Source organism: Cebus imitator, unplaced genomic scaffold, assembly GCF_001604975.1.
Source record: "Cebus imitator isolate Cc_AM_T3 unplaced genomic scaffold, Cebus_imitator-1.0 Scaffold225, whole genome shotgun sequence".
Lineage (NCBI taxonomy): Eukaryota > Metazoa > Chordata > Mammalia > Primates > Cebidae > Cebus > Cebus imitator.
Window position 1 is genome coordinate 3,295,152 of NW_016107540.1, and position 25,907 is coordinate 3,321,058.

The following is a 25,907-nucleotide window of genomic DNA, read 5'->3' on the forward strand; positions in this document are numbered from 1 at the left end:
ACAGGGTCTCACTCCATCACCCAGGCTTGGATGCAGGAATGTCATCATGGCTTCCTGCAGCCTTCAATTCCTGGGCTCAGGCAATCCTCCTGACTCAGCCTCCTAAGTAACTGAAATTACAGGCACATGCCACTATACCTGGCTAAGTTTTAAAACACTTTTTGTAGTGACAGGGTCTTGCAGTGTTGCCCATGCTGGTCTCAAACTCCTAGCTTCACGAGACCTCCCTGCTCAACCTCCCAAAGTGCTGGGATTACAGGTACAAGCCACTGTGCCCTGCTGTGGGGATGGTTGGCTCATACAACCTTGCTGTATTTATTTGTAGTAATGTTGAAATGAACAAGGAAGTGCAGATGTCTTTTAATGTACTGATTTCAAATTTTCTGGATAGTACTCAGAAGTGGGGATGGTTGGATCACTCGGTAGTTCTATTTTTAGTGTTTTGGGAAAACTTCATCTTATTTTCCAAAATGGCTCTACTAATTTACATTTTCACCAACAGTACACAAGGGTTCTTTCCTCTTTTTTTATTATAGCCATTCTAACAAGTGCGAGGTGATACCTCACTGTAGATTTTACTTTGTATTCTCATACAATTAGAGATGTTGAGCATTTCTTCATATATGTGTTAATCATTTGTATCTTATTTGGGGGAAAATGTCTGTTCACATTGTTTGCCCACTTTTTAATTCAGTTATTTGTTTTTTTGCTATTGAGTTTTAGTTTCTTACATATTTTGGATATTAGCCTTTTATCAGATACATGGTTTGCAAATATTTTCTAACAATCTATGGATTGTCACTTCACTCTGTTCATTGTTTTCTTTGCTGTGTAGGAGCTATTTAGTTTAACACATTTCTATTTATGAATTTTTGCATTTGTTAATTTAAACAAGGAGGTAAAAGATCTGTACACTGAAAACTATACAGCATTGCTAAAAAATAGGAAAGGGCACAAGAAAATGGAAAGATGTTTCATGTTCAAGGATTAAATAATATTGTTAAAATGTCCCTACTACCTAAAGTGAACTACAAATTTAATGCAATTTTTATCAAAATTCCAATGTCTTTTTTCAGAGAAATAGAAAAAACAATTTTTAAATTACTGTGGAACCAGAAAAGACTCTAAATAGCCAAAGCAATCTGGAGCAAAGGAACAAAGGTGGATGCATCACACTCCCTGATTTAGAAATGTAAAGCTGTTGTAGGCAGTGGCTTTGACTACAGCATGGTACTGGCTAAAAAACAGACATATCAACCAGTGGAACACTACAGAAAGCCCAGAAATAAACCCATGTGTTTATGGTCAATTGATTTTTGTCAAAGGTATCAAGAACACACATTGAGGAAATAACAGTCTTTTCAATAAATAATGTTGGGAAAGATTGATATCCACATATGGAAGAATGTGAGCCTTATCTCACACCATATACAAAAATCTACTCAAAATAGATTAAAAAGTTAAATGTAAGGCCTGAAATTATAAATCTACTAGAAGAAAACACAGGGGGAAGCTCTATGACATTGGCCTGGGCATTGATTTCTTCGATGAGTCGACTTCACTTTGAAATACAGTTTTGCCAGGTAATGCGGTGGTCCCTACCGTTTTTGCCACCAGGGATCAGTTTTATGGATGACAATTTTTCCACGGACCAGTGGGGCAGGGATGGTTTCAGGATAAAACTGTTTCACCTCATTGTCAGACATTAAATTACCATAGGGAGTGCACAACCTGGATCCCCGCACACGCAGTTCACAGTAGGGTTGGCGCTCCTCCGAGAATCTGCTGTGGCCACTGATCTGGCGGGAGGCGGAGCTCAGGCAGTAATGCTTGCCCACTTACCACTCACATCTTGCTGTGCAGCTTGGTTCCTAAGAAGCCACAGACTGGTACTGGTGTGTGGCCCAGGCGCTGAGGACTCCTGAGATAAACTGTTCTTGGTTGGCAGTTTTTAAGTATTCTTGGTTGGCAGGTGGGTTTTTTCCCCCCATTTTAGCACTTTGAATATATCATCCACCCTTTTCTGGCTTGCAACTTTTTTACTGAGAAACCTGCTGATATTTTAAGATTCCCTTGCCTGTGATGAATCAATTCTCTTGCTGTTTTCAAGTTTATTGTTTTGTCTTTGACTATTGATAGCTTGATTTTAATGAAATGTGGTATGTTCCTCTTTGGGTTTATTCGAGTTGGAGTGCTTTGAGCTTTTAAAATTTTGTATGTTCATTTCCTTGCTCCAATTTGGGGAATTGTCAGACATCATTTCTTCAGATCAGCTCTCTGCACCTTTCTCTCTCTCTTCTCCTTCTCTGATTCCCGTGATGCATATTTTGATCCCCTTGGCATTTTCCCATAAAGCCCCTAAGGCTCTGTTCACTTTTTGAATTTTATTTTTTTTACTCAATAATTTCAAGTGACCTGTTGTTTAGTTCACTGATTATTTCTTCTTCTTAATACAGCCTGCTGTTGAACTCTGGTGAAGTTGTTGGTTCAGTTATTTTATTTTTCAACTTCAGAACTTCTGTTTTTTTATAGTTTCTGTCTCTTTATTGACATGATTCTGTTCATGCATAGTTTTTCTGATTTTGTGTAGCTGTCTGAGTATTCTCCTGTAGAGCACTAAACTTCTTTAATTTTTTAAAATTATTTTTTGGTCATATATTTCCATTTATTTGTTATTTCTCTCTAGATGTTTATTGAGTTCCTTTAATTTGGCCATGTTTCCCTGTTTCCTCATGTACCTTGTTGTTTTTTTTTTTTTGTGGTTTTTTTTTTTTTTTTTTTTTTTTTTTTTTTTTTTTTTTTTTTTTTTTTTTNGTTACCCAGGCTGGAGTGCAATGGCATGATCTCGGCTCACCGCAACCTCTGCTTCCTGGGTTCAAGCAATTCTCCTGCCTCAGCCTCCCGAGTAGCTGGGACTACAGGCATATGCCACCATGCCCAGCTAATTTTTGTATTTTTAGTAGAGACGGAGTTTCACCATGTTGACCAGTATGGTGTCGATCTCTTGACCTCGTGATCCACCCACCTCGGCCTCCCAAAGTGCTGGGATTATAGGCGTGAGCCACCGCACCCGGCCACATTATTTTTTAATGTAATTTGTGCATTAGAAAAAAGAGCCACCTCTTCCGGCCTTTACGGACTGGTTTCTTGCAGTGTATGTAATACCATGTCAGTCGGCTCAGCTAGAGATTCTTGGGGCCTGTCAAACCTTTTCTGGATATGCATCTTCCCTGGGCTTGTTGGTATATTTTCCAATTAGAAAGTTCGCTGATTGCTTCTTTAGGAGCATGTAATCTCTTGCACTTTCTTGGTCTGTCTATGGTACTGCAGATTTCCTGGCACTGCAGCCAGCCTCTGAGCTCTCTTGTTTCAGAAGCCTTCAGTCATCCAAAGTATTTCAGTTTTGTCTGTATTCCTAGTCAACTGAGACAGAAAACAGTCCCTTGAACAAGCCTCCCCCAAAATCCAGAACATTGCATGTACTTTTTAGCCTTCTCATTTCCTCCCGAGGGATAAGCGGTGAGCTGGGTGCTTTCTCTTGATGGCAGTGAGCTGTGCTGGCCTCTGCCTGTGGCATTGGCACATCTCTGCTGTTGCAACCAGCCTCTGAGCTCCTTTTTTCTCAGTGGCTCCCAGGCATTCAAAGTGTGCCAGCCTCCCATCAGTGCTCCCAGCCAGGCGAGACATAAACCAGTCCCTCAGGCAGCCCCCCTGGAAAGCTGGAATGTTAGATAGATGTACATTCAGTTCTTCTCTCTTCTTCCCAAGGGAAAAGCCACAAATTGGGCTTTTTCTCCTGCTCACACTGAGCCTTACTGGCTTAGGGGAAGGGCTGTCACAGTTGAGGTGAAATGGCTGTACTTACCCACTTTAGCGTGGCCATTCTTGGCATTAAGCTTGCCTAGGGTCTTGTGCCTTCTTAACTGGTTTCCGGAGTTCTCATAAAAGCTTCTGGATTACAAATACAAATTGCTGTTAACTTGATGCCTTTGTGGAGAAACTGAGGTGGGGGGGCTTCCTGTTCTGCTCTCTAGTTGACATCACTTCTTCATGACAACGAGCCTTAAAACTGGGATTTTAGGATCTTATCTCTTCACTGAATTTTATGTGTTCTGTACCTGAGGAGTTTTAGTAAACGGTTTTATTGAAAACTCAAAAGAAAAAATAAAGGGAGAAAAAGAAATGTTGGAGAAAGATAAAATTACAGAGTGTTTTAAGAAATTTAATTTGTTATTACCAGAACCAAATAATTTTAATATTTAGCCAAAGGCAAAGGGGACTAATTTAGTTAATTATGGCTCATCAATTCTGTGGCGTACTAGGCAGCCATTAGAAAATACTTGAAATTCTGCTAAGAGGATTGATTTTAAGGGTTTTTACCACAAAGAAAAAAAAATTAAAAAGAAAATGGTAATTATGTGAAGTGATAGATACGTTAATTAGCTTGATTGTGATTATTTCACAGTAGATATGTATATCAGATTATTAATTGTATAACACACACACGATGTTTACTTGTTTATTCCTCAGTAAAGCTGAAAAATTAGGGGAAACTACATGGCTAATAAAACAAATCTGTGTCTCTCCCTCTGAAACTCCACTAAAAAAAAGTCTTCACAAAGAGGAAAGAAGGAGCACTGGAAGTTGATGACAGTTCTCAGTAGATACTTTGGGAGACTGCAGTGAATTGTTTTTTTCAGACGGACGGAGTCTTGCTCTGTCGCTCAGGCTGGAGTGCAGTGGCACAATCTGGCATCACTGCAACCTCCACCTCCTGGGTTCAAATGATTCTCCTGCCTCAGCCTCCTGAGTAGCTGGGACTATAGGCGCCTGCCATCACACCCAGCTAATTTTTGTATATTTAGCAAAGACGGGGTTTTGCTTTGTTGGCCAGGCTGTTCTCAAACTCCTGACTTCAAGTGACCCACCCACCTTGGTCTCCCAAAGTGCTGGGATGACAGGCATGAGCCACTGTGCCTGGCCTGCAGTGTATTTTGACTGTGGTAAATACCTAGTAAAGCGGAAGAAGCTGAAACTTGACTGCTGGGTGAAAGAGACCCAGCAGAAGACAGCAGACCCCAGGACACTCAGGAATCTGGGGCGTGTATTTCTCTGCACGCGACCACAGAATGAGCTGATGAGGAAGGAAGGAAGGAAGGAATGCCTGCAGGTGAAACAGTAAGACCTTCATACCCCTCCCTGCCCACCACAACCAGATGTCTCCACTGCCACCCCCTGCACAATTAAGAGACCCTGACTCCAGGACACCAGACACAACCGAGTCTGCACCCACACAGGGATAAGCGAAAACCCACATGCCACAGGACAGCTTCAAGGTCTTCTCACCAGGGCACTCGGGAAGGCCTAGCTTCCCCCAGGCAGAAGCTGGGCTTTTCCTGTGTGGAAGATGGCCAAGCTAGCAGATAGTCCTGCAGGTATGAATATCTGGGGATCTCTCTGTGAACTATCACATTTCTGCCCAGATTCCCACTGGGAATCCCATTAGTGTATGAACAGACCCTAGACACAGAAACACACATATTATAAACAATCAGCCACAAATTTGAGGAAGAGTCAAAATGTGATAAACAGAGGCCATGATGGAGAGCAGAAAGGACCCTGGAGGAAAGCATGGTGCATATGGCTGAAGAAAATGGAAATTAAAACGCGTTCTTGAAAACAATACAAAGCATAGCTTCCTAGAGGAAAGAGAAGCTGTGGTATCCAGGAAACAGGAACATGATGCTATTTTTAAAATCCTTAACAAGAAGGGGCTCTTGGAAATTAAAAAAAATAAATAAAAATAACAGATATTTTAAAATTCATGAGTCTTACTTACAATGGAGAAAATTCCCAAGAAGGGGGAAAATCAGAAAAAATTTAGGCAAGAGTATTCAAGAGAAAATAAGACAATTAATTTTAAATCCTCAATGTTTAATTAATTGAAATCCCAGAGAGAGAGAGAAACAGAGGAAAGAAAAAGTTGAAAAGAATAACACTAAAAATTCTGCAGAAGTAAGGGATATTCAGATTGCAGGGGTCAGTAGATAGCACTGACAATGAATGAAAAGAGCCCCACCCAGCACTTGCCCCTGTGAAACTTCCCAGCAGGAAGGAGTAAGAACTCCCTGAGCCTGCAGAGGAAAAGCAGATGGCATGCAGAAGACTGCACCCCACTCTGGTTCCGGTGTCTCAGCTGCACGGTTCCCAACTGGGAGACAGCGGAGGAATGGCTTAGCATTTTGAGGAACAATTCTTTTCATCCTAGGTTCCTATAGGTGTCTATGCTGACTGTTCCGTATAGTAGAATGAAAACATTCTTACATTTTGAAAGTCTCAAAAATCTTCCTCATACACATCTTGTGTCAGAAAGTTGCTAGAAACTGGGCACCACTAAAATGCAGTGAATTTTAAAAAAACAAAAACAAAAACAGGCGGGGCCAGGCACGGTGGCTCACACCTGTAATTCTAACACTTTCGGAGGCTGAGGCAGGCGGATCACTGGAGCCAGGAGTTCAAGACCAGCCTGGCCAACATGGCGCAAAACGCTGTCTCCATTAAAAATACAAAAGTTAGCCTGGCGTGGTGGCGGTGCCTGTAGTGCCAGCTACTCAGGAGGCTGGAGAACACTTGAACCCAAGATTGCACCACTGCACTTCAGCCTGGGTGACAAGCATGACTCTATTTCAAAACGAAACAAAACAAAACAAAAACGACACACGCAAAACAGGCAGAATATCCAGGAAACAAGGGATCAGGACTGAGTAGAGGGAAAGGGAATTTCCAGGAAATGCAATTAAGAAAAAAAGCTAGAAAACAAATCAGTTATCAAATTCAGAGAAAACAAAAAGGTAATTTAGAACATGTAATTACGATATACATTATACTTCTCAGTAGGAGAAAATTCCTGCTGAAGAAAACTTCTATGTTTCATAATTTTGATATCTACTATAATTAAATGTGTATAACTAAATAGTAAATATTAACAAATCTTTTGCTATAATTTTTTGGAAAATGGAAGGGAAAAGTATGAGTGTGTGTGTGTGTGTGTGTGTGTGTGTGTGTTTGCGCATGCATGTCTCAAAGAACAAAATCCTCATCTTCTGGAATAGGACACCAATATATGGACACATCAAGAAAGAGTACAAATAAGCTTCTTATTTTGAAAAATGAAATAAATGCAAAAAAAAAAGTGTGAAGTGGTTACTGCTGGAGAGGGGGTGGTGGACAAGAAATTGCTGGTTTGACTCAGCTTTGTGGGGTTGTTTACTTTCTGTTATGTCCATGTTTTATGTAAAATATATTAAAGAATTTTAGACCTATAGGAGGTGGTTATAATATACTGTAACAGAAGGGAAGAAAAATTATTTTTAGAAGAAAAAAAAGACCAGGAAAACATATGCCCATTGTTAGTAGTTTGAGTATTGATAAAGTGATTATGTTCTTCCTTTTACATATATTTTTAAACTATTTTTGCAGTAAATGTGTATTACTGATAAAAATTAAAAGGAGACTGTTTACACACATTCTCTTCCCCCACGTTGTCTCTCTCCCTCCCATATACATGGTACACATGGTGCAAGCCTGAGTTAATAAACTAGAGAGCACCAAGGTCAGAGTTGAAGTGGCAGAGGTGGGGTGTTATGGGCACCATTCCTGGGATGGGCTCTTGGAGGACCAGGAAGGACTTGGACTGGACATCCAAGACTTGGCTCTGAGCTACTCGAGGTCAGAACAGTGCATAGTCATCATATTCATTCTTTTTTCCCCTCCCTTAGACATAGTCTCACAACATCACCCAGGCTGGAGTGCAGTGGTGTGATCTCAGCTCACTGAAACTTCTGCTTCCTGGGTTCAAGCAATTCTCCTGCCTCAGCCTCCTGAGTATCTGGGACTGCAGGTCCCACTGCCGTGCCTGGCTCATTCTTTGCACATACTCTGCACTTCTCTACATGTAATATAAAGTTCTTTAAATGGATTTTAATCAATGAGAGTGAATGAATAAAAACTTTGGCCCTAATGAGGAGGACAGGAGAGGAGGATTATGTAGTCCTGCAGGAACAAAGAAATAGAATCAGTGAATTCAATTTTATAGACAAAACAGATTTCACATTCAGCAATTAGACCTGCCCAGTATTCATGAGCTGCCTTTAGAAGCTGTGTGTGTTTCACTATTGAAGTCTGTGAGCAGGAGCTGGATTTCTGCTAGGGTTGGGCAGCTGATATCCCATACACTGATCTAATAGCCCATATACTAAGAAACTTCATTGCAATTCTGCATCAAACTGTGTTCACCTTTGGACCATTAGATAGTCTTGGCTGCTCTGGGATGTGAATGTGCAGAGTCAGGGAAGCAAACCTAAGTCTGGGCACGGGTGACGTCTGAGCTGTCCCCATCAGCTCTTCCTCTGTGTGATCACAGTTCATGGCAGCCCATCCTGTTCCAAAAGGAATTGTTCTCCTTACATTTGATGAAGGGCTAGGGGTCTCATTCTCTTGTGTGACAGGGAAGTTTCCCAGCTCCCCAGACTTGCCTGGGGTCCCTAGAAAACCTGAGCTCTCTGCTTATAGAGGTCTTAGGGATGTCTGTGAGCAACACTCTGCTACCTCCAGGCCACTCCGTGGCGGTCCGCTGGACTCTCACCTCACAGCCTCCACTGGGAGGACCTGGACAGGGAACCGGCCATCTGACAACCTTCTTGGAGCACCACCTTCCGTGTGCACACCCCTGCCCCAGCACAATTACCCTGACACTGCCTCTTTCCCTCTTTCTACTTCATAGGTATCTCTGGGGTCACAGATTGATTTACAGAAGAAGAAGCGGCGAGCGCCAGCTCCCCCTCCGCCACAGCCACCACCACCGAGTCCCCTGATCCCCAGCCGCACTGAGGATAAGGAGGAGAACAGGAAGAGCAAGATGGGTGAGTGAGGCTCGGCCTGCCGTCTGCATGCGGGGATGCTTGCTCTGCTGTGAACTCCTGATAGCCTCATCCCTAATGGTATTAACCTGGAAAATATTAACGCTAAAGAAAGAAGGGCTGGAAATAAATAATCACAGGTTCTCTTCATATCTCACTAGCAGCATTTGGTGGACAAGTATGAGCATTAGGAGGTGGGGGATGGTGGAAGGCGGGAAACAGGAGCAGGAGCCCGGAGAGAGTGAAAATGGAAAGCCTGTGAGTGTGAGTGTGCGATGCATGTCTCTGATGGCAAAAAGAGAAGTTCCTAGGGCGACGTCGCAGAAGCTGCTCTGAAGGACATCTGACATTTCAAAGAGATCTTAGGCCACAGGTGATGTACAGACGAGCTGACATCAGCTGAGTAATTTTTGGACCATCCTGTTTGAAATTGATCTCCACTGATATACCTCGTATACATTCAGCAAAGACCCTGATTTTCTTTGAGAAAAAGAGAGCTCAGAGGAAAGAAGATGGAATCATACTGTCTGTGGGCAGAAAGACGCCTATTAAGTCATTGTGGCCCACTCCTCATGCTACAGGCGAGGTGGAGAGAAGCTGAATGCTGGAGCTCTCCAGGTCAAAGAACCAAGGGTTCATTTTATTTTTAAATCATTCAGCATTTGTTATTTCACTTACGTAGGGACTGAAATGGCTCTTGCAGAGAGTGGTTGGAAAATGGCAGCCTAGGAGTCACACCCTCCTGAGCTGAGAGCCCCGAGAATGGCATGCATCAGCGCTCATGCTGAAGCCACCATCACCTCCAGGCCGCTCACCACGCCCCTTAACCCGCCCAGGCAGCCCGCATTTTGCCTTTGCCCTAACATCTGCAGCTGCAGGAGGGAAGGTCCTCCCAAGATAAGTGACTGCCTTGGCAGTTCTGGACCTTTACGAAGAGCTCCGTGGCAGTTTGTCAGCATCTTTCCTGTGAGTTCCTCGCTTTTAATGTGTTAGCATTTCAGCCTGGGAGTCAGTTACCCTAGGAAGCAATAAACTCGTATTGCATGTCAGTTCAAACTCTCTCCCCAAGGAATATACTGTCAGATTGAAAGAAAACGTTGTCAGTGGAACATTAAAATAAACCTGTTTTTCTCCTATTTCATGAAGAGCCCCCCATTCTCCCTTCCATGCTCTCTCTCTCCATTTTTTTGTAAAAGGACAAAAGCCCCTGGTTTAAATTTTAAATGGCATCCACTGTAAATGGCTGTATGTGGTTGGATCGTGCCAATCCCTAGGTCAGACAGCCCACTTCAACCCAGGGCAGGACCAGGGGTTCCACCAGGGGTGTGAGTGTTGCCCACAGACACCCCTAAGACCTCTATAAGCAAAGAGCTCCTATTTTCTAGGGACCCCAGGCAAGTCTGGAGAGCTGGGACACTTCCCTCTCACACAGGAGAATGAGACCCCTAGCCCTTCATCAAATGTAAGGAGAACAATTCCTTCTGGAACAGGATGGGCTGCCATGAACTGAGGACTGAGCCTTTGTGTCCCATGCACTTGGGACACAACCCCCCCGACTCTCTCTACAACTCAGGACATTCTTCAAAACAAACTTGGAGAACTATTACTCTGAAGAGCCAAAGGAGGTGAAAGTATAAATGGACTCAGAAGAGATAACCTAAATGAATGCTTAACCTAGCCAGAGTAAGGCCGTGGCTATAGAAAAGCAACAAGAGGAGGCTAAAAACAGATCCATGAACCTGGAAAAGACTAGCATGAATAAAAGGAGTTCCCTTTCACTTACAAAGCTCTGTAGGGGTGGCGAAGAACAGTTTTCAAGGCCGGCATTTAGGTAGCTGTGTCTATCAGAAAGCAATTGCAGTGAGGCACATCTTTCCAAACTGGCCCAATGATAGGACAGCACGTATGTCAAATGTTAAAGTGTGAGTGTGGTTGGATGTGGATGGTGCCGGGTGAGATGGATTAGATGCTGGACAAGTCTGGATCTGGTGGTAGGTGTGGCTGGACCTGGTGCCCAGTGAGGTTGGATTTGGTGCCTGGTGAGTGACGGCAGTGTTTCCTGTGTTGGAAGGCAGGACATCTTTCGGCTTAACCTGCTAAAGTAACTCCCTGTTGATTCCACATAGGTGGTGCACGGCAGGTGCCACAAAAGCCTCCCAGAGGCACTGCTCGGGGTCCGCCCCAGTTAGTGCTCCCCCCACCCCCGCCCTACCCTCCTCCTGACACAGACGTGGCGGAGCCTCTCAGCTTTCCAGGGGAAGGCGCTGGTTCCGAGGCCTCAGACCCAAGACCCAAACGTATGTTCCTCTCGCTTCATTCCGACTGTGCGTTGACCGTTCACCTCTCTGGGCACTGCAGTGTCGGGGCTCGGTTTCCAGGCTTTCCGTTCTTGTCTTTGGATGTGTGTGCCTTTCCTTCTCAGCTCTTCTTTCTCAATGCTGAATGCAGTGCGTCTGATTTCACAGAGAACGCACTCTGGAGAATTTAACCAGGTAATCATGCCTGTGCGTGGTCAGACTTCAGCTAAACACGTCCCTTGTGGTTGTGGGGACATCAGGTAGGAGCCAGTGCTCTCGTATTAGAATGAACCTCAGAGTGTCTGTAGAGAGGGCCAGCCGTCGGCATGGCCTAGAGTGAGTACCGCTTCTCTGCGGAAGAGGAAACTGAGGTACGAGAAGGGGAAGCAGCTCGCTTTAAGTGTACTCACAGCCAGAACTGATGTCCCGCATTGCTTCTGTCTCCTGGCACACCCTGGTTGAGAGGGGCTCTGCTTGTTGTTCCCTGGGATTTCTTTTGGAGTTTAGTAAGCGCTAGGGATAGCGTCGCCACCTGCAGACAGGCAGGTTTATCCATTTCCTCTCGGGACTCCGTGGCATCACGGGCACGCTGGGCCTGCACGTGGACCGCTTCAGCGTCTCAGCTGTGTGGCGACACTTCCTTATAAAGCACGCGCCATCCTGGGCTGCGTACAGGGAGCAGTAAAATGTCACTGCTTGCAGCCCACCGCCCTGCCAGTGCCCACATGAGTATGCACAGCCCTGTCTCTGGTTAGGAAGCTCACACTTTGCTGCCAGTGGACCACTTTATCTTTTTCTGTCTTCTTTGGAAATGAGGACTAGCTTGCTGCCTGCCAGCTTCTGGGTAAAGAAGGTAATTGTTGGATTACTTATCGACTTTCTCTAGGCCCAATAATCCTCATTCATTTTATCTTTCTTCACAAGTACTTCTTTTCCACCCTTAAAATACGTTTGATCATCTTGACATTAGACATGCTTCCGCATGCAAATGAATTTTTTCAAGGCATTCGAAAAGAAAGCTTTAGGCTTATCAATCAGAAAGACAGCAGCCGCAGTGTGGACGGCTCCAGAGCCATTTCGTGTCTGAAGACAGTGGGTTTTAAGCCCCACACACCAGCGCCGTGAGAGTCAGTCGGTGCTCTCTCCTGCGGCTGCTGCCCTCACCTACAAAATCTCCTTTCTGGGGGCAAAAGTGAGGGGAAAATAGCTGGACGAAAGCAATAAAGCCGAGCATACCCCATTGGTAGTCACGGAATGGGCCCAGCACCCGCGTGGCAGCCTACACAGGATGGGAGAGCTGGGGGCAAGCTCGCAGACCGCAGACCGTGGCTTCCTCCTGGGCTGCCTGTGTGTTGGGGGCACTCACTGTTCAGGTGCAGCGTCTGCTGGGGCAATGGGCACACAGGATGTGGGACGGGCACTTAACCCAGGCTGCCCCAGGCTTGAGGCATCAGGATTCCTCCTGCATCTCTGCAGAGCTGCGGAACCTCCCCACCTGCTGCCCTTAGACTTTCGGACAGATCTGAGCTGAAAGTAGAACAAAGTGGCCGAGGGAAGACCAGACTCGCTACTTTCTTGCGTTGTGGCTCCATTTCCTCCTTGCACCCTCTGCTCACTCCGCCCCAGTTCATCCGCCCCCGCGTACATGCACCTGGGATTTCCTTTGCTCTCAGAGTCATAATTCACCTCTCCCCCCTCTTTCACATTCACAGCAAGTTGAGGGAAGAGGAGGTTAGGGACGGGGAGGCCTCAGGAAGCGTTAGATACAGTACAGCAATTTCATCTCCTCACTACCCGTCAGACCAGCCTGGCACCTGGCCCTTCTTGGGGCTTAGCCGAAGCTCCCCAACCTCTCCTGACGCTTCCACCCGCGCTCCCAGCTGCCAGCACACCACGTGTTCAAGCATCCACCTCGGAGCCTTTATGTTGCTAATTAGCAGAACCAGCCTGCCCATTGTTTATGGCTTTATAAATGAGGATTCCCCGCCTAGCCAGGCAGAATGCAACTTGCCTTTGGGACTTAAAAGAATTAAGGAAAACGAAGCTTTTCTTTTCATTTGTTGTATCTTTTCACATAGTGTTGAAATCTGGGTGCTGTTTCCACCCATCCCCAGCGAGGCACAGGATGTTGGCGCTTGAGCGCTGGCTGTGAGTGTGTGTCACTGTGGCCCATATTTGCCCCTGCACTCCTGAGCAAACTTCTGGCTATTTTTGGCTGTGTGGAAGCTCAGTGGAGACATTTTTATGCCAGCTACAAGCACTTGCCTATCTCCTCTCGAGTTCAGTTTTAAAACTGTGTTCCTCACGTAACAAACTCTGTGTTTGTAGGAGAGCTTACCCTGAGTACCTACAAGGCCCAGTCGGTCCACCAGGCACCACACAGAAGTCTCTCACAGCTTTGTAGGGTAGGCACAGTCACCATGGGGAAACTGAGGCAGGAGGCCTTACCACCATACACGGTACAGAGGAGTTTGTTTTTATGGGATCTTGGACTCTCAGTCTTTGCTTCATCCATCATCCTGTACTTCTCTCCTGCCACTGCAGAGACTCCAGGGGACACTGGCTTTCACAGGCCACTGTGATTTCTACAGCAGATGCCATACTCCAAGGATAAATACACTGTTTTGAAAACCAGTATGCACAGCCAACCTCCATAAGATAAAAAGATTCAAAAAGCTAATAGATAATGGATTTGTGTGCAGATTTAAGAGGGTGAGGAGAAGACGTAAATAGATTCTGTACAGCTTCATCCTTTCTTTACTTTTTCTCTTCAACTGTGGGCTCCTCTGTTCCAGCCATTCCCCTGTCTCCTCCCTGACCTCTGTAAGATCTTGACCTGCTCACGGGCCTGATGGCTTTGCTGGGGTTCCAGGAGGCGACTGTCAGCCTCCCTTCCACAGCCAGAGTCCTGCCAGCCTGCCTGGAACTTAGCCCAAGCACAAAGCCCTGACTCCCATTTCAATGCTGAAACTGGGATTAGTACTTGATACTTGGTCATGAAAACCACATTTACCTGGAACAAAGGCCACATGGAGAAGACCGTGTGCTCAGATGTTCAGTGCCACTTATGTGTAGGGCTTTTGAACTCTTCTGAACAAATACATGGTTTGTATCAAGAGTTCAGAAGAAGTGGAGCCACCACCTGCTCTGGTGTTTGTGGCTTTAAGAGGCCACCTCTCGGCAGCCAGCTGTGCAGCTCACCCAGCCCATGTGCAGATTGCTCTGAGCTCCCTGCCTGCTCAAGCCATAGCTGTGTGGGGCAAGCTCTCTGTGCACACCCTGTGGCCACCTCAGGTGCCTGTCCCTGGCAAGCCTTCTTCTCCCTCCAGTGGGAATTCCTCCCTCTGCCCTCTAGGCATTCATCCTTTACCATACTCACCATACTGTATTATGCACACCTGTTAGGTGCCTCCTCCGCTATTACAAGCTATTCATACTTGGAGGCTGAACTGTTTTATTCATATTTGTATCTGTCCTTCAGATTGGTGCCTGACACATAGCATATATTTAATAAAGAAATATACCAGAGTTGATCTCACTGTGCGAAGTGTAAGTATCAGATTACAGTGGAATATGCTGTTTCATTCAGCTTCATTAAACATATTTTCCAGGCTAAAGAGCATCTACTACCAGCATTTTAGGTCTGTCCTCAAAAGAGTCAACACTGCGTAAGACTTGTTGCAGTTATACTTGAGAGAGAGATGAAAATCTCCGTGCAATTCAGCATCCAGCCTTGGCGTCTTTCTTCTTAAGTGGTTTCCAGGTCTGGCCTTTCTGTTGGGATGCCTTCAGTTGTATGCTGGCCTCTCTGAAGTGGCTCCCAGTGATCCCCACCTCCTGTGTTCACTCCCTAGTGTAGCCTCTTGCCAAGAATGTAGACTGTGCCTAGTGACTCCTATCTAGGGAATAGAATATGGCAAAGGTAGTGGGATGTCACTTCTTACATCCAGGATTAGGGTAGAAAAGGACTGTGGCCTCCAATTTGGGCACCTTCTCTCACTTGCTTACTTTGAGGAAAGCCAGCCGCCGTTCTGTGAGCTGCTCTACAGAGACCCACATGGCAAGGAGCTGAGAGAGCCGTCAGCCAACAGCTAGTGAGGAACTGAGGCTCTTTGTCCACTGATTATGAGCCTAGAAACCTACTGACAGCCGCTTGAGTGAAGTTGGAGGCAGATCCTTCCCCAGTAGAGCCTGCAGATGAGACCATAGCCCTAATCAGCACCTGGATTGTAGCCTGGTGAGAGGCCATGAGTCAGAGGCACCCAGCAAAGCCATCTAGTCAGATTCTAGACTCACAGAAACTATAGAATAGTCAATGCTTATTGTGTTAAGCCTCTAAGTTTCGGGGTAATTTGTTCTGCAACAATAGATAACTAAAACAAGTTTCAAGTAAGCAAACCCATCTTAAACCACTTCAACAGTTAGGGAATGTCTTAGCTCTTGGAACAGGAATCCCAGAGTGGAGTAGCATTCAGTGTTAGCTGAATCTGAAGTCCAAGTTGTCATCAAGGACGCTGGTTCTTCCCGAGTCTTCTCTGTATCATCTTTGGGACTTGCTTCCCCCTAAGGCTGGGAGCAAGGGGTCTGTGGCTGTTCCATGTATCAGTCCGACACTTGAATTTTCAGAAGAGGAAGAGAGATCATCTCTTTTAATAGTTTTGTAGGAGAAAGGAAACCTTTCCCAGAAACCCCCCACTAAAGAGTTCCTCTCATATTTCATTGATTACAGTTGAGTAATACACTACCCAATTCTCTGGCAAGAATGGAATGTAGATGAGCCATTCCCACCTGGCAGATGGGGATGGGGTCAGCTTTCTCTGAGGTACATGGAAGTCACTGGTCAATGCAGGGGTTCTGTTAACTTGGAAGTGTGGGCAATGCATGCTTTGTGAACAGCTAGCAGTATGCACTGCATATGGATCGCAGCCTTCAGTTTGATTGCAGTCTGGAGGACGTGGGACATGTGATAAGTAGGTACAGAGAGGATGGTGAGCCAGTGTTGAAGACAAAGTGAGTGACTTGGCTCAAAGACAGTAAGGCCAAGCATCTGAAAGGAACCATCCTCCTTGAGGGATGATTTCAGTGCAGGACTGGCCACTTCAAATCTAGCTTCCACCTACACTTCCCATTTTCTGCTTTTCTAGAGAAGAGGAACTATTGGAAATGCTTGTAGCAGTAGAATATGCGTACTCAGTGTCCAGAGACTAAGGCATCTAGGTTCTTGATCATCTTTGTAGTAAGAGATGTGTTCAGCATACAAATCTGAAGAATACTGGATCTCACTTAAAATTACCTCCTGGTGTAGAAAGCATAATCTTGTCTCTTCCAGAATTAGTTTACAGTGGACAAAGTGCAGCCTTAAAAAGGTAACGTAGGGCAAGTATGAAGGTGTACATGGCCAGAGAACAAACTCATGCTCCCTGCTGTCACATTGTGTAGAACTAAGATTTCTGTTGCCTGATCCTGGCTGTCCATGTCATCCTGGCTGTCATGGTCAGGACAACTTGCAGAGTCTGAGTTGATAAACACCACACATGTAGGAGAAGGGATGTTGAGCTATGCAACCTCTCAAAGCTGCACGTCACAAAGGCATCACCAGTGGGGTTTTGGTGTGTGTTTGATGTTTCCCAGCATGCTTTTAAGAAGAATGGACGAATGGCTCCCTGGTGTGTGGTCTTTAATCATTTTTTTCTTACTAATAAGATTTTGCTTTAAACTTTAGATATCTAATCATGTACAAAGATGCTTTATGAGCATGTCTAAACCAATACAATTGTGTACATATGGATTTTCCTTATAACTTTCTAATCAGCTTGCTTTCTGCTGATATTTGATTTCATTTGAACCTTCCTTGTGAATCACCATAATGGAGCCTATACCCTTCGTGCACTGAATTGTTTATTTACGAGATTTGCAGTGTTGATTATAATTAGGCTATTAACAAGTTATGAATTACCTATTTCAATTAGAAGACCTTGGAGATTTAAAGATCAATGCATATCGAGCTCAAGTTACAGATCCTCAATTTACTTTATGTTTTTAAAATTAAAATATACAGTGACTGTCATTGTCTTACATATTTTTCTACCCCAGGCTTGAGCAAATAAATCTTTCCTTGGGCATACATTTATAGAGTAATTGACAAAAGGCATAAACGGAAGGCAGGTCATTGTCTCCTGTTCTTAGCAACTCCCCCCACCACCCAGCAAGGGATAGTATTTCTAGCTAATTGATTTTAAATTTCTGACTAAGTATCCAATTCTAAAGAACTTTAAGGAAATTCTAAAACAGGGAAATAAAAGGAGAGGAATGAACTATATTTGGAATTAGAGTATCTTGAGTTTGATCAATGCAAAATTAATAATAATGATTTACCTTTTAGGCAAGTGACCCAGCAGAGGGACTCAGGGGAACTGCATATCTAGAAATAGTTGTTACACAGCTTGAACTACGTGGTGGCTGTAATCCAGTCTCTACACTTGGGGACCAGATGCTCACTAAAGGCTGCTGGCTCAGTGAGCAGCCATGTACTGCTTGAGCAGAGGGCATGGAACCGGAGAAGGTAGGACAGGAGTTTGGCTGATGTCCTTTAGGTTGTGGCCCATGCCTTATTTTCAAATTTGAGCCCAAACTAAGTACTTTTTCTATTTCAAAATAAAGCAGTTAGTTCTAAAGCTTGTGACACAAACACAGTTCTGAGAGTCCTGATTGTCGTGAGAAGCACCCACGAAACGCTACAGGTGTGGAGCTGAGAGCAAGCCCTGGGAAACTTTCTTGCGCTTGGCTGGTATTTGTTTGCCACTTTCGTTCCCTGGCAGGAGAACCAGCCACACAGCTGTTCCTGCTGCCACGGGGCAGACCACGGCATACAGGAAAACAGGAAGTGGGTCATCAGCAAATGGGCCTTTTCATAAAATGGAAGGAAATCGTTGACTGTGGGAGCAGAGTCTGTCCTTACTCAAAAGTACATTAGAAAAAAATGAAACTGAACTTTTAACCTGTTATTATTGTACCTTGAAAACCATTAAATCAACCCAACATAGACTAAAGATTGGCTGCTGCTTAGAAGTGAATCAGTGAGAAGCACAGTAGATCTATATATAGCTTTTTAAAAAATCCTTAAGGGCCTGTTTCTTTTTGCCAGTTACTTCTTAGTCCTTTATTTACAAGGTACAATGTCTCTAACTTGAGAGAGAATTAAAGAACTTAGTGACAACTTAGTGGAACAGAACTATGCCAGCTCATAAAAGCAGATTGTTAAAATTTCAGGAATTTTGCAAACCAATGGCTGAACAGACCCACTATTAAAAAGCAAATTATATAAACATAGAATTAAATAAATAATATTAAAAACAGAGGTAACAAATACCAAAAACTCATCACTTCCTAATTATTTTACTGTTACTGTTTTGATGTACTTGAGGTTATGTACACATATCCAACCTGTAGGATTCAATGCTATAGAATAGTGAAAATATGTCAGAGTGTGCTACTGCACACCTCTTCCCAGCACCGCATTCAGTGACTGATATCAATACTAGGAAAACAGGAAGTCAACCATGGAGAAACTATTTATAGCATGGGAATTAGCAAATGTTACAAATGAGGTATTGATTGGTCTTGTTAATTGTCTAGATATAACACAGTGATTGGGAAATGCAATAAAGCAGATTACATAGCAAACTATGTAACATCTGTAGCCAATACATTGTGAATAGCAGAAAAAATTGAATTGTACCTCCATTTTCCAAAAAACATTATCGATTCAGCAAAGTCATTCATGGGATTGACGAATGAGTCAAATTCCAACATACGTCTTTCTGGTTTTATTGTCATCTTTCTGTCTGATGCCATCAATATGCATTCATGCTGAAGTTATATTTGTTTGTTAACAGTAATAATTGTCTGGTTACAGATTAAAGAATCTGGCAAAAATTAATGAAAGCACCCTATGAGAATCAATTGGTAGTACAGAATTTACAAAAAAATAGGATTACACATTTTATTATTACTTAAAAATTTTGTACTGCTTATCCTTTATATAAATAAAACGGATTATAACTGTTTATACCTTTTTCCTCCAAATAGCTGGTTACTAACCATTTACAACATACCACTGCTAAGTAGTAACAAATATAAATAGAAATGCCGAAAAGAAGTACAATTATTTAGTTAAGACACCTGAAGATTAGATTTCTTTGATTTTCATGAGTCGATGCTCAAGCCCTAAGCTGACGCAAATAATCACAGCTGTATTTGTCTCCTGGAGCTTCAACTTGTAGCATGAAGTCAGGTTAGTCATAAAAACATGTTTAAGAACTTCTTTTTGGGTTTATATAAATTTAAGACCTTCCCAGAAAGAAGGCATAAACATCTTGATTTTTCAAGAATGGTTTGAAATTTTTATTAAATACCGTTACCTTATTTTACCAGTTAAGAAGTAAATAGATTATGGACCAGGCATTCCCTTATGACAATAGTCTTCTAAACTGTTTTTCTTAGGAGTTTTTGTGTGATGAGGTGCACTCAGGCACAGCCCTTCTTTATTTTAATCCCTCTCCCACAAGACCTTCAGAGACGTAAAGCTACTCTCATGTAATAGCCCTTTGCACCACAGGTCAGTCTCCCACTAGAGCAAACAGCAGCACTCGAGGGGTCACCAACTCACCAAATCAACCAGTATTCTCTAAGTTTATACGTGGGGCCTGCCCAGTATCACCATTATCAAGATGGGATAGACTGATCTGAAATCGAGGGCATCACAAAGCCATATTATCTATTTTCCTCTGGAGTTCTACAAGTAACTTTGACTTTTTTTCAAGAGGTAAGAAGTCCATGACTTTCACGTACCAGCTCTTCGTGTCTCTGCTTGTAAGGACCTTAAGGTTTCATATCAAATCCAAATAATTTTACATGACAACCTGAAAGACCAACCATGAGGGAAGGGATGCTTATGATACAGTTCTTACAGGAGACAGAAGCGTATCTGTTGGATCCGTAGGCCCTTTCCACAGCTGGCATACAAAAACACTAAATGGCAAGGGAGAAAACAATAGCAATACGCTTTGGCCAATAGAACGGTTGCTATTGCAGTGTTAAATCTCCAAGGGCTGGAGGATGAATGATAATGGCAGGTATTTATTTCACCGCGAGTGTGCGTTCACATTTTGCCATTTATTTCCCCCCGCAGTTTATTGCTGTGCGTCATTCCCTACTCAGGCCAAGCACTTCTGATGGACGGGCTTCTTCCTGACCTCGGACCTTTCCCGGTGTCTCTTCTGCCCTGGCTCTGATTTTCCTGTTGTTCTTCCTCCTTTCAGGATAAAAGGGCTCTTTGTACACCCACGATTTACTTCTGTTGGGATTTACATATAAATGCATAAATAACGGATTTGTTTGGCTGAGGTTTGTATTTTTTTGAAGGAGGTAAAGACTTTCATATGCAAATTCTAGGTTGATAATATTCTGTTGCCTGAAATTCACTGATGCTTGGCAACGTTCTTATGAAGAACTCTGCTTTATTTTAATTCATTGTTCTTATTTTTCTTATTGGATATGCTATTCCAGAATTTATTACTCATTTTTCTTAAAACTAGATTGCGCCCACAAATTGACCAGTATGGTCAATTTGGATAGAATTGAAACATTCTGTCTACCTGGTAAAACTAAGTGCCTAAAAACATGAACTATAAATATAGTTAGTAGGAACTCACAACTTATATGTAGTATCCATTCAGTGATACGTAGGACCTAACGTTTTTGTGTTTTTGAGGTTTTCCCATTACTGTGTACTTCACCATTTTACATAGTCTACTAAAAAGAAAAAAAGAGGGGGAAGAAGGGTGTTCTATTCATTATTCTATGTTATTTTCTCTTCATTATTCTGTTCTGTTCATTATTCACTCATTTCTTCTCCCATGTATTCTCTAGACACAGTACTTTCTTGGTGCTAGATATGACAGCAGTTCTGTGGGCTGTAGGAGTGAATAACAAGCACGTGACCTCTGGTCTTGGATTTTACTACCTGTGGCTCCCCAGGCACATGAAAAGAAGTAAAGATAGTTCCATTTTATAATTACTAGTCTTGAGGGTATACACGTGATAAAGATGCCGGGGGGTGTGACTGCCAGGCCTGTGCAGAGGTGCTGCCAGCATCTCTTTGAGTATGAGATCCCTCTGCAGTTGCACAAACTCACCCAGTTATGAAGAGCTAGTCACCTCAACCACCTTGTCCCAAGACAAGCAGTAAAAATAGTCATATGTTAAAATTCAGGGTTTAGATAAAAAGGCAACTAGCTCTTGCTTGCTTTAATGAAATTGTATTATGCAGATGCATTTGAACTGGAGAATCTTGTCATGTTTCTCTCTAAAAGATGTTTTTAAATGTTATCACTTAAAGTGAAAAAAAAAAAAAGAATTAGTATTTCTGACGTGTAGGACTGTTGTCCGGCTGATCACAATGAAAATGTTAGCTATGATTAATGAAGGAATTATCACAGCTTACATTAGTATTAATAATAAAGAAATATAAGCCAAAGCTATATGTAAACAATTTAGTGCTATGCGTTGATGAAAAAAAATAGAAAGTTACAGAAATTACTCACAATGAAATGTAGAACAAGTTAGAAAGGGCATCTTTTTTTTTTTTTTTTTTGCATTGAAATAAAGGACTTTTGTCTGATAAGTAACAGTCATTTTGATCTCAAATCATTAAGTGGGGAAAGTCTAAACAAGAAAAGGTAATGTTACCTGAATTCTGGGGAAAGCATTAGGATTTATGGCCCAGACTTAAAGATTGCAGAAGATTGTATATAATTAGAGTAATAAGCATTTGTGTAAGAAGTAGCGCTATTATGCTGAAGAAAGATGGCCACAGAAAATCTCTAGGCAAATCCTTAGAGAGGGAAAAGTGATACTGCTCATAGAATTATTGGTTCAAGAGGCAGAAAATATGAAGCAATAAGTATATCAAATCCATTAAAAATAAAGGACAGAGGAATATGGGGGGGAAACAAATGCAATAGGGCTAAGTCAGTTTACATGGTGAACAGAATTCGAACATGGCCCCTCCAATGTAAGTGATCATAAAGTTATCCAAAGACATGAGTGGTCAATCTTTGACAATATCCTAGGGATCTCCATGACAGGTAGCCTGATGGACACTGGATAGAATCAAGGGCCATATGATGAACAAGTTTTGCAGATTTACATGTGACTTGGCACTGTGCTGACATCAGAGCTTTCTAAGAATCAGACAAATTAATTAGGTGAAACATTTTTTCCCAAAGCACTTGCATTTCAGAAAGTTTCTCATTTCTGACTCAGCTCAGAACCCATTCCTTGTTGTGGGTAATTTCTTCTCCTTGTAAGCCGTGTCTGTTTCTTTTTTCCATCATGTCATACATGCTATGCACAAAAGATGATAGCTCACGTTTTCTAACTGGAGACATGCAGGCAAATTGATAGCATAAAGAATCCCTTGGGAATATCAATTCTATAACAAATACTAAGGTAAAAGAAGAAACTATGCATTATTTTTCAACTACAGTTGGCTTAAAATCTTAGTTTCACCCTAGAGACCATGTTGCCAGTGGACAATTGAGCATGCTGTGATTTCTAAACTGCAGTCTAGTTTATATGATAATGTTTGCCATCTCACTTCACTAGTGCTTTTGACCTTTTCCTATGATTCTAAAATTACTTACTTGTAAATAAATACTCCTAGTTCTATAGATGAAACAATTTGGAAAAATCTTAAAACTGTTCACTCACTGACATTTTATTTTAGCACCCATTATAATCCATCACACATCGCATCTGTGTTTGTGATGCTTATCAACTGCTAATTTTCACAGTTTTCATGCTAATTTGGATCCATAATATGATACGGTTTGTTCACAACTTCCATAGCTCATGTAATATGATTCAAAACGTCTTCACGTGCAGACTAACATTTCCTATAACAAAACAAACTTTTCTACCATAGGGATAAGAGTACATCTTCCAAAAATTACAAGAGAAAGTGAGGGCCTTTCAAACAAGTATTCAAAAGAGCTTGAATCATCATAACCAGTTACAGATTATCCAGACCGAGGAATTAATCTATGTACAGAGCACTGGCTTCCTCTGGCTTCTCTGAATTGTGTGTGTGTGTGTGTGTGTGTGTGTGTGTGTGTGTGTGTTAACTGTTTCATCCTTCATACCCAAGGAATGTGGAGCAGGAGAAAAGCCCAAAATAGCTTTTGCACCTTATTAGTCACCATGGTAAAATGACAACAAGCAAACTTCAAACCCTTCAGTGAAGACAGAGGTTCGAGTATTAAATAAAATGAAGCTCAGGAGTTATCTGTATATTTTTGTTTTCTATGCTTTATTTGTCACCAATAGCAACGCATAATTGGTAACCTTTTTGCCGAATTACTCCCTTCACTGGAAGTTTTGTGATTTAGATTTACAGTTACCTCTGTGTTTATTTTATTCTTAAATGCTTTATATTCTAACCCTTCTTTTTCCTTCTTAGTAAAAAAATAACAAATTTGTATTACTATGAACGAAACTACATAAAAGAAGGCTTTATCTGAGTATTTTTTCAGTAAAGGAAAAAAAAGAAGAAAAACCCCAAGAGATTAGATCTATTGAGATTATTTAGACTGGACACACTGTTTCCTGGTTGATAAATCTGCTACAGGGCTTCAGGGCAGGAAGTGAGGAGAAAAAAATAAGCAAAACATAAAACCTTAACGCAAACGGAATAGCCAATATATATCATGCTTCTTTGGCACATAAGGGACAAGATTTAAAGAGCAGATGCATCCTTTCCTTTTGTGTTTTGTGTGAGTAAGAAGTGGCAGTGAGGAATATAACGACGTCCTGAATGGCACACATCATCAACCACAGGACGGAAATGGATGGCCGATTGCCACATCTAGCCCACACATGCATCCTCTCTGCCAGGTAAAGTTGCCAGTATTAAAAGTCAGATTTGGCTTGAAATTCTGGTTCTTCCTGGAATGTGTAAAGAGCCTTCCCAAAGGGCTCACATCCTTCAAGTAAGCCGTGAGCATAGCTTGGCAGCAGGTGCTCCCTGAGCACAGGCCAGCACTTGCCATACACCACGGACCCCACCAATCCCATGGCTGACGCTCAGGCTAAGAATCCAGTATTTTCAGGCTCATGTCTTTGAAACAAGAAATGTAGAGGGAAAGCGATTACGTCCTATAGTCAGGAGCCTGAGAGGACCAGAGCAGCAGATGCAGCACAAGCTTACGGCGCCGCAGTTCCGACAAGAGAAGTGTAGGGCGTGGTGGAAGCAAGCTTATTTGTACCTCTGGACTGTTTCTGCCTCATCCCTGCAGCCTTCGCTTGGCCCTTCTCTCTCAATCATTTCTCTCTCCCGCCTGGTCTCTCATATGGGCAGACCCCGAATCTGCACCCACAGTGGTGTATTGGCAGAGCTGGGCAGGGAGTACCCTGGAAGGCAGATTCTCTTTTCTATCTGCTGACTGCATTCTGCCCCTTTACATTGCCTTTGTCATGTTAGTGAGGACTGGGCGCAGTCCGGCCGAGGGCGACGTTTTGATCAGCTGGAACTGTCACTCACTGCACAAGTGGCCTACATTTGGAGTCTTGAGGCTCCATAGCATAAATCTTATGTGTGAAGACTGAGTTACTTAAATTGAATAAATATAAAATAATAGGAAATGGTTATAAATTGAAACGTTTAGCTTCTAGTAGGGAAATTACAAGTCTCCATTTAATATTGCAAGGCGAAGCGTCGGAAGAACATTGATGGGGATTTGTGGGTTTTGTGCTATTTTTTATATTTCACAGCTTTATAGAAGTATAATTGACACAAAAAAACCTGTATATGTACAAAGAAAGTGTATAATATGATCAGTTTTGACACGTATACACCATGAAACCATCACCCACAATCAAGATAATAAACACATCCATCACCCTCAAGTTTCCTTGCATGCCTTTGTAATTATTTTTAATCTGTGTATGTATGTGTATACGTGTATACATACACAAAACATGCACATAACTATACATCCTACATTATGACAGTACTGTAAACCTAGTGGGAAAAGTTAGCAAAATGTAGTTTTTAATAACAAATCCTAAATTAATTGAGAAGTAAAGGTCCATTCTAGCTAATTGGGAAATTGTCTAAATGGAGAACATTAAGTGTTAAAATTGATGACCCTAGTGATAAAGCTGAGTATTGATCTGAGGAGAAAGAAAGCTGGTCACAGCATTTTTATAGTCATCTGAATGCATCCTTTGTGAAATGAAAATGTAGGGATGTGAGTGCATATACAACCTGTGGAACTATTTCTCCCCTATCCAGTTTTCAGGAGGAAGCAAAAGATAATTTATCCACTTAATTTTCTCCTGCCATAACTGTGTTCTTTAAACCATGTTTACCAAAAGTAGCTGAGAGGAGGTCAACCCACCTCCTCTGCCGCTCCATCCTGGCTTGAGAATGGCTGACCGAGATTTCCCGCTCTAGCCAGGAGCCCAGCTGCGTGGCTGGGGCTAGGCAGGGGCAGGCACCAGGGAAGCATCTGTCGCGGGCTCCACTGCAGTGGCCAGCTGCTCCCTGACCCTCGCTCCCTCTGCCAGGTTAGCAAGCAGCCGAAGGGGCTGCTTATTTAAGAGACAGGAGCTTCTTGGATGGCTTTACCCA

The 25,907-nt window shown here is 42.8% G+C and overlaps 1 protein-coding gene across 7 annotated transcripts in view; it reads left to right on the top strand.

Annotated features, from left to right (window-relative positions):
* COBL (cordon-bleu WH2 repeat protein) overlaps positions 1-25,907 on the top strand; it is a 287,518-nt gene that overhangs the window by 208,513 nt on the left and 53,098 nt on the right. For 4 of the 7 annotated variants that reach the window (XM_017496912.2, XM_037727270.1, XM_037727271.1 and 1 more), the window contains 2 exons: positions 8,783-8,921; positions 11,045-11,215. In XM_017496912.2, coding sequence (XP_017352401.1) covers positions 8,783-8,921; positions 11,045-11,215 — 310 coding nt within the window. Of the gene's footprint in view, positions 1-8,782; positions 8,922-11,044; positions 11,216-20,405; positions 23,540-25,907 lie in introns of those variants that run through there. The other 3 variants (XM_037727273.1, XM_017496917.2, XM_017496919.2) reach the window with 2 other exon arrangements.